At 44.1% G+C, this 10,000-nt stretch overlaps 1 protein-coding gene across 1 annotated transcript in view; it reads left to right on the forward strand.

Moving 5' to 3' along the window:
• Positions 1 to 10,000, forward strand: part of cacna1ab (calcium channel, voltage-dependent, P/Q type, alpha 1A subunit, b) — a gene marked incomplete at its 3' end in the record, with an annotated part of 238,846 nt that overhangs the window by 110,259 nt on the left and 118,587 nt on the right. The window contains exons 3-4 of the mRNA XM_084071455.1: positions 7,327 to 7,438; positions 7,995 to 8,134. Of these exons, the coding sequence (XP_083927581.1) occupies positions 7,327 to 7,438; positions 7,995 to 8,134 (252 nt within the window). The remainder of the gene's footprint in view (positions 1 to 7,326; positions 7,439 to 7,994; positions 8,135 to 10,000) is intronic.

Raw genomic sequence — 10,000 nt, forward strand, 5'->3', positions numbered from 1 at the left:
TTATTGTGGCAATTTTTTTTGCGATTATCGATATTATCGCGATAATCAAAATGTACTTAAAACTTAAAAGGACACTTTTGTTAACCACTTGAACCCCCAGCATCCCTATTTTGGGGGGAACGTTCGCCGATCTACAAGCTCACAATGCGTTGCGTTGCACCGTGTTGTGAGCTTGTACTGTAGATCTGCTATTTTTGGCGAATGTGAAATAAGAGCGTACCGAATGCGCTCTTTACAGGTCAGTTTTTAGTATATGGAGGGTTTAAGTGGTACTAAATTTGCAGCTCAGCTAAAGATAATTCATCCTCGTATGACGGATAAATGACAATCTCTGCGATACGATTATTATTGAGTGTTTTTTTCATCACGATAAACGATACTCACCCTAGTGAAGACCCACCCTCGCTTGTTCCCCTTCCACCCAATAGCGTTCGTTTCCTGTTCCATTCCAGGACTGGAAATTCCAAGATGGTGGATTTTGAATTCGCTGAGATAGCGGCTTCAAAACGGGTCTTGTAGCATATTCTTTTACAGTGTACGGTGCCCTCAGGCAAGGCAGTGTACATGCAGGTGCAAGAGGCAATTTGGCTGACTCTCATAAAGAATGACAAGCAGATGTATTATAGCAGCTGTATTGTTATCATAGAACGTTGGCCCCTTCTTTGTAATATTGCTTAAAAATGTGCATTAGAGCCTCTTCTCTGTCTATCTGCTGTCTCCATTCATCTTCTCTCCCTCTACCTCTCTCACTCTCAATCTCTCTCTCTCTCTCTGTAATAAGTTAATATACTTGCTGGCAGTATCAGAGAGGGCAGGAGATGAGTGTGTGTGTGTGTGTGTGTGTGTGTGTGTGTGTGTGTGTGTGTGTGTGTGTGTGTGTGTGTGTGTGTGTGTGTGTGTGTGTGTGTGTGTGTGTGTGTGTGTGTGTGTTCGTGCATGCGTTTTTGTGGGGGTGTGTGTGTGTGTGTGTCTGTTTACTACTTTACAGTAGGCAGTGGCAGTGGAGCGACAATGTGCTGATGCTGAATAATGCCCGGTTCTGTGTGTTTGCGTGTGTGGTGTGCGTGCATGTGTGTGTGTGTGTGTGTGTGTGTGTGTGTGTGTGTGTGTGTGTGTGTGTGTGTGTGTGTTTGTGCACTTTGCATCAGTGCATTATTACCCATGTGCTTGTGTGTTCATGCCTGTAAATTAAGCATCTCATATGCAGGTGTGTGTGTGTGTGTGTGTGTGTGTGTGTGTGTGTGTGTGTGTGTGTGTGTGTGTGTGTGTGTGTGTGTGTGCGTGCGTGCGTGTGTGTACATTGTCAATGGTCCTCTCTAGAAGCCATGTGTGTGTGTGTGTGTGTGTGTGTGTGTGTATACTTGGCGGAGCATGGCTCATCTGTGGCCATCAGAAGCCCATTTTAATTAAGGAGAGAGGAGTGCACACACACACACACACACACACACACACACACACACACACACACACACACACACACACACACACACACACAGATAGATTGCAGACTCACTTTTGCAACGCTCACCAATACTGTTGCCAATCCTACTCTGTAATTTCTTTTTATTGACTGATTCTTTTCTTTTCTTTTCTTTTCTTTTCTTTTCTTTTCTTTTCTTTTCTTTTCTTTTCTTTTCTTTTCTTTTCTTTTCTTTTCTTTTTTCTTTTCTTATTTCTTTCGCTTTCTTTCTTTCTTTCTTTCTTTCTTTCTTTCTTTCTTTTATTGACTCACATTGCAATGTCACCCCATGAACAGCCAGAGTGTATAATAGTCTAATCTAGAGAGAGAGAGAGAGAGAGAGAGAGAGAGAGAGAGAGAGAGAGAGAGAGAGAGAGAGAGAGAGAGAGAGAGAGAGAGAGAGAGAGAGAGAGAGAGAGAGAGAGAGAGAGAGAGAGAGAGAGAGAGAGAGAGAGAGAGAGAGATGAAACAGGGAGAACAGTCACAGAATAAAGGGGTGTATGGGTGATGTAGATTACATGTAAAACTCTCACCCACCACCGCGGGTACAATTTCCAACAACGGCGTGACTCCCTCTGACTTAGCCAGGTGCTCCAACCAGTGTTGATTTTGACAGCAAATTTTGATTTAGTTTTAATAATTTAATAGTCTTTTGAATAAAATTCCACTTAGTTTTAGTCATATTTTAGTCATCTGAAATGTTTTAGTTTTTGTCTAGTTTTAGTCGACTAAATATCATAAGATTATATCGATTATATCGATTATTATCGACTAAATCTACAGTACAGTTGATTTAGTCGACTAAAATGTATTTTGGCGGTGCCATGATGGCATCGTAATGGCTGATTTTACGCTTGGTTGCATGCTGAAAATAGCCGATCTACAAGCTCACAACGCTTTGCAGCGCGACGTGTTGGGGGCTTGTAGATCTGCTATTTTCAGAGCGAAACACCTGAGCGTCTTTTAGTTCTACTGGATCTCTTCTCCACTAGTCCCTCACTAACATTTTAGTCTAGTTTTTAATTGTTGTCAAAATTATCAATATATTTAGTCTTCGTTTTAGTCATTGTCGCTTCGTTTTTATTTCGTTTTCGTCATGCAGTGAAAAAAGGTACGTAGGACGTATTTGTCATAGTTTTAGTCGTCATAATCAACGCTGGCTCCGACCAACACAAGGTGACAGACTGTGATCCTGGGTTCAAAAACTGTCTAGGGATCGTGTCCTTGTCCCGGCAGTATAGTGACCCCTGATGGTTGGTTCGGGGGGGCATCTGTTCAGCAGGGAGGGGATCATGGGGTTAGATGACGTGAACCTCCACATGCGTTATGCGCTCTCCAGGTGAAACTCCTTGCTGTCAGGTGAACAGAAGCAGCCGGTGACTCCATGTGTATCAGATTAGGCACATGGTTTATAGTCTGCTGTACACAACCTCCTCGGACCAATGGGGGCGGGTCGGCGGCAACACGGCCCGCAATATACTTGAGGAATCTGCGATGGCTAAATTGGCTAAAGAAAAACGGAAAAGATGACGACAGACGATATGGTTATAGGCTAACATGTGAAGCGGCTTGTTATAATGGCACCAAAACTGTGGTCGAGGTTCCTTTCTTGGCCTACTGGGAGTCTGCGTGCTAGGGGCGGCAGTGGCTCAGGGGTAGAGCGGCCGGATGGGTAGGGTTCCCAGTTCGATCCCCGGCTCCCTCAAAGTTAGTGTCGAAGTGTCCTTGAGCAAGACGCGCAACCCCTTACCAACCTGCTCATTGCTCCCGATGAGCAGGTTGGTGCCTTGCATGGTTTCCTCCGCCATCGGTGTATGAATGTGTGCGTGAATGGGTGAATGTAATGCACAATCTATGTAAAGCGCTTTGGATAAAAGCGCTATATAAATGCACCATTTACCATATGGGTTTCACACTGATTGGTCCAGCAGTGCCAGAGACTAGCAGGCACACAAACAGACAGACAGATGGACAGGGGCTTAAACATAATCTCCAGCCGTGGCGGAGATATGAAGGAGGAAAAAAAGAGATATAGATGTAGAGAGAGCAAGAAGGCAGTCCAAAAAAATAGGAGTGGCAATGGATGTGAAGGAGAGAGGAAACAAAGAGTGAGAGAGCTAGAGGGGGGGAGGGGGGGAGAGGAGGGGGGAGTGATACAGGGAGAAAAATCGGTTACCCTTTTCTTTCCATAGATTGTTCAGGCCATAATGGTGAAGTGTGTGGCTGCTGAATAATAGATGGCGCGAGCAGCTAGCATGTTGACAGACCGACTGAGACCTGCACAAGACCTGCAATCACCCTGTTACGCCAATTACAGTGTGCTGTGTTCCTCTGGGCCTCTGTTCACCCTGTGAAAAAGATAGTGCACGCATTTCCGTGGTGCCCAGGTGCAGCACAAACAGCAGTAGCCTATCATAAGAAAAAAATGTGTCTGTGGTGATGCTGAAAAAGCTGCTGCTGTATTTTGTACTGCGGTCACCGCTTTGATCAATCAGTGACGTCGCAATGCGATGCGTTGTGAGCTTGTAGATCTGCTATTTTCAAAAACATCTTGAGGAAGCCACGATTTTAACAACACAAATCCCTGGCACAAATTATAATTACAGATGGGGGTCCGTGCCTGTGGACAAATACACATTCATTTGGGGGTCCTTTGAGAACCACTGGTTTAAACAATAATCAAAACATTTGGAAGCAAGCCCAAATAAGCAACTCCTCTTTAGAAACAATCCTCAAAAACCGGCAACTACCAACATTTACAAGCAACTTTACAGAAAGAAATAAGCCCAAAGTCGCTTATAATAAGCAGACCTGGCAACACTGTCCGGATCCCCCCCCCCCCCCAACTGGCTCCTTTTCTATAATATGCCAAAGGAGCAGCAGCTCTACTCTGCTCCAAGTCCCTCCCGAACAACTGAGCTTCTCACCGTATATCCCTGAGGGAGATGCCAGCCACCGCCAGTGGTGGAAATAGTACTCAAATGTTTTTACTTAAGTAAAAGTATCAATACTGCAATGTAGAAATACTCTGTTACAAGTAAAGGTTTGGAATTCAAAATGCACTAAGTAAGTAAAAAGTGCAAAAGTATTGGCATCAATAATTGTACTTCTGCTCCTCTACGCTTCAAAGGCAAATATTGTACTTTTTACTCCACTATAATGAATTGAAAAGTTTAGTTACTAGTTACTTGTAGATTTTGATTATTATTATTATTTATTTATTTTTCCCTTGAATTTTTATGCCAAGATTTTGGAACCCATTTTTTCACCAGTGCCAATTGCCTATGTAATCCTGGGCGCTACTCTCCCTCTGCCAGCCGAGGGAGAGCCCAGAACTGAGCTCATGCCTCCTTCAAGTAGATTTTGATTATTATTATTTTCATTGGTTAAAACACCTATAAACAACACACAGAACCACTTTCAACCTAGCCTCCCATATGTTTGCGTCATGTCATTACAGGGGGGGAAAAAACATCTCATGCTTTCTCAGTTTGTAGTTCAGCTATTTTAGCGATACTTTTGCATGACACTATCATTTGACAAAGTATAGCATAGGGCTTTAAAAAGGATGTGTTCTGAAAGACACTGACGATGCGCTTTATTGCTGGCTTTCTGTATGCCTCCTCTGCACTTATATACAGTACATGTTCTGCAAGCGAGCGAGCGTGTGTGTGTGTGTGTGTGTGTGTGTGTGTGTGTGTGTGTGTGTGTGTGTGTGTGTGTGTGTGTGTATCATACTGCCTGTCAGTAAGCGTCCGTATAGCAGTGTAGCGTACGTAGTGTCTTGTTAGTGTGTACTTCCTGACCTAAGCTGTCTCGTCCACCTAACATCACCCACGAGCCTTGTCTTTAGACCTCACACACAAGCGTGCGCACGCGCACACACACACACACACACACACACACACACACACACACACACACACACACACACACACACACACACACACACACACACACACACACACACACACACACACACACGTAAACACGAACATACTCATGCCTACACAAAATCTCTCTCTCTCTCTCTCACACACACACACACACACACACACACACACACACACTTACACACACACTTACACACACACACCGCCCTCCGGCCACAGTGTCAATGTTGCAGCATCTGGTAAACACACCAATACAGGCATTAAAACTCCCTTATGTGCGTGTGAGAGCGACACACACACACACACACACACACACACACACACACACACACACACACACACACACACACACACACACACACACGCACACTCACTAACAGGATAATGACTGGCCAATTAGGTGCAGGCTTGATCTGTCTGGACGTATCCAGTCATCTTAGACCCTCCAGCGGCCATTACTCAGGCATGGACACACACACACACACACACACACACACACACACACACACACACACACACACACACACACACACACACACACACACACACACACACACACACACACACACACACACACACACACACAATGTGCTGGATGAATTGCTTCTAAAACACTGGCTGTTAAAACCAGGCAGTGTTTGTTTGTGTTTGTGTTAGTGCGTTCACATGAGCTGTGCAGGAATTGTATTGTCCTTGTCTGAGGAACGAGGGAAAAAAAGCAATCCCTGCCACATTTACATTACATCAGGTTCTTAAAGTGGGTCCGGGGCAGTGGTGTAAAGTAACCAAGTACATTTACTCAAGTTATTTTAAAGATGCACTGCAGTGACATGTTCGGTCATTTTATTTTGAAGGTTCAGTCTGAAACGTCGGCTCAAACGACTCTAAACCAATCAGAAGGTCCCATCCCTTCAGGCTATGGGACGTTGGATCTCAATCACTTCAGCCGTGCGCAACACGGGTAGTGTTTGTTTACAAGTGAGAGAGAGACGGCCAGTGAAGCACGTTTGCTACTACCTGGCTTATTTCTAACCTATAATGTTTTCAGATACATATTTTAGTGTGATGAAGTTTAAAATGAGTAATACACTCATCTTCAATGAGATTCAAAACGGAGTATCTCTGTAATTAAAATCAGCTCTGTTTGAAGAACGTGCAGATATGGGAATCAAACAGGTGCATGTAATCAAGATTCTTTTATATTCATGAAGGCTGTGTTATGTCATCACGCAGCACGTTTTCATTTACAGGAAGTAATTAAGATTGGCTTTTTAGGGACTTTAGATGTAAAAATACACAAAAATGTTTTTTTTTTTCGTTTTTTTTGGCATCTATTGTTAGGTATGCCCATATGAGGACCATGGATGTGCTCTAAAAGTGTGAAAAACATATTTTTCATTTCACTACACCTTTAACCACTTTAACCCTATACTGTAGCTAATTTACAGGAAAAAAATCGCACCCTGTGTGAAGGAAGCGGTGCCTTTGATGAGTGGCCTCCTGGTGGCGCTATAATAGGGCGGGGCGGGGCTTCAGCAATTAATGCTCGTCCCTATTGGTGGTGTAAGTCCACATACCAAAGTTGGACTTGGTGGCATGCTGCAAACTGGAGTTATAGCTGTTTAAAGCCAGTGGCCTCCTGGCGGCGCTATAATAGGGTGGGGCGGGGCTTCAGCAGTCAATGCTCGTCCCTATTGGTGGTGTAAGTCCACATACCAAATTTGGACTTGCTGGCATGCTGCGATCTGGAGTTATAGCTGTTTAAAGCCCGTGCTCAAACGGACATAACGGACAAACGGACAAACGGACAAACGGACATACGGACGGACATAGTCAAGTGTAGAGCGGCTGGCACCGCTAAAAATACATTCGAAATGATATCCATATTGACTTTTTCTTCCCATTGTGTCACAATGTGCTTGTTAGAATGAGATGCTAATAGCGTGCTAGCGGTGTTGTTAGCCTTAACTCCAGCATCACTCCGTTTGAATGGATGATCCTCACCACCATTATCGCCAACTGTATCGTCCTGGCCCTGGAACAGCACTTACCTGACGGAGACAAGACCCCTCTGTCTGAACGACTGGTAGGACACGCACACACACACACACACACACACACACACACACAGACACACACACACAGGAAATGGGACATTCTGCAAAATGAGTACTTTTACTTTCAGTACTTAAGTATATTTTAATGCGAATACTTTTGTGTTTTTACTCAGGTACATTTTTAATACCGGACTTTCACTTGTAACAGAGTATTACTACATTGCAATATTGATACTTTTATTTAAGTACAAAATGGGAGTACTTTTTCCACCACTGCACACGATTTTTAGGGGGGCATGGGGGGCAGTTGCCCCCCCTGGCGGCCGGACGATGTTTAAAAAATATATTTATTCATATATATATATTTATTTTATATATATAGAAAAAGTGCCGCGCTATGAGCTTGTAGATCTGCTATGAGCTTGTAGGAAAAAAAAATCCCTGGCACAAAACATTTTTGAGATGGGGGGTCCGCAGCCAAATACATATCATTTCGGGGGGTCCTTGACGTGAAAAAGTTTGAGAACCACTGCCCTGCACACAAGACTGAGCGTGTGCTGTGTACTATGTGTTGTGCTCCCGTAGGAGGACACGGAGCCCTACTTCATGTTTATCTTCTGCTTCGAGTCGGGGATCAAGATCCTGACGCTGGGCTTCGCTTTGCACAAGGGCTCGTACCTGCGCAACGGATGGAACGTCATGGACTTCGTGGTGGTGCTGACCGGGTGAGTCCACGTCATCTTCTTCTCCCTCAGCTTCCTTTTTCCTTTTTCTTGTTAATTAATGTCTCCATACTTTTTTATACTCAGCCTTTTCGATTTCTTTGTTTGTCTCCGCGAGACAGCTCATTTTTTACTAATGAGCTGACCTCAATTCAAAGCAATGTCTAATGCGCACTGTGTTATACAGTGTGTGCGTGCGTGCGTGTGCGTACCTGTGTGTGTGTGTGTGTGTGTGCGTGCGTGCGCTCATGCATGTGTGGGTGTGTGTGTACTGTATGCGTGTGCATGTGTTCCTGGCTTATGGGAGCCTCCAGGATCAATGGCACACTGATCAGCCTACAATCAATACTATCTAAGAGACACAAAGCCGACTGTGTGCGTGTGCGTGCGAGCATGTGTGTGTGTGTGTGTGTGTGTGTGTGTGTGTGTGTGTGTGTGTGTGTGTGTGAGCATGCATGAGTGTTTGAGCCTGTGTGTGTCCATGCAGGTTGTTTGTTTGATATGTGAGCTAAATTTGGCTGCTGGAGAGAGTGCGTTCCCTGTCTGAAGAGGAGAGGAGAGGAGAGGAGAGGAGAGGATGTAAACAAGATGTATGTCAGGGGAGAAAGGTTGGCATTTAAACAGACATACAATACACACACACACACACACACACACACACACACACACACACACACACACACACACACACACACACACACACACACACACACACACACACACACACACATGGACACTCACTCACGCACTCACTCACTCACTCATTCATTCATTCACTCACTCACTCACTCACTCACACACACAGCAAAGGTCTTGGTGTGTGTGTGTGTGTGTGTGTGTGTGTGTGTGTGTGTGTGTGTGTGTGTGTGTGTGTGTGCGTGTGTGTGTGTGTGTGTGTGTGTGTGTGTGTGTGTGTGTGTGTGTGTGTGTGTGTGTGTGTGTGTGTTTGATCAGGACAGGTCAGTTCCTTCTCAGACACTATCCCCCTTTTAATGAGGACACACACACACACACACACATACATACACACACACACACACACACACACACACACACACACACACACACACACACACACACACACACACACACACACACACACACACACACACACACACACACACACACACAGACTGGATCAGAGCAGCGCTGCAGGGAACAGCAACAAGGGCACCAGTAAAATGTCACCGCACAGAGAGGGGGGGCGGGGGGCAGGGGTAGAGAGAGAGGCAAGGAGGGAGGGAGGAAGAGAGAGAGAGAGAGAGAAAGAAAGAAAGAAAGAAAGAGAAAGATAAGAGAGAGAGTATGGCTTTTATATAGAGCAAATGGGCTGATATTGATATTGGTATGTGTGTGAGAGAGAGAGAGAGAGAGAGAGAGAGAGAGAGAGAGGGGGGGGGGGGGTGGAGAGTGATTTGTGAAAACATATGTGTTGGGTTTTTTCACAATCCTCGCCTCCCGAGCATTCAGTGGTCAAACATCCTGTTTTTATAACTTTCCATACTTATACAGTAGAATAATCTATATACAGTACATACATACATACATACATACATACATACATACATACATACATACATACATACATACATACATACATACATACATACATACATACATACATACATACATACATACATACATACATACATTACATACATACATACATACATACATACATACATACATACATACATACATACATACATACATACATACATACATTACATACATACATACATACATACATACATACATACATACATACATACATACATACATACATACATACATACATACATACATACGGTACAAAGTTTACAGCACGATGATACTGACAGAGAGAAATGTAAAGACATTTTTTGAGAT

This window comes from Gymnoscopelus microlampas (genome assembly GCF_963454915.1).
Source record: "Gymnoscopelus microlampas genome assembly, chromosome: 2".
Classification (NCBI taxonomy): Eukaryota; Metazoa; Chordata; class Actinopteri; order Myctophiformes; family Myctophidae; genus Gymnoscopelus; species Gymnoscopelus microlampas.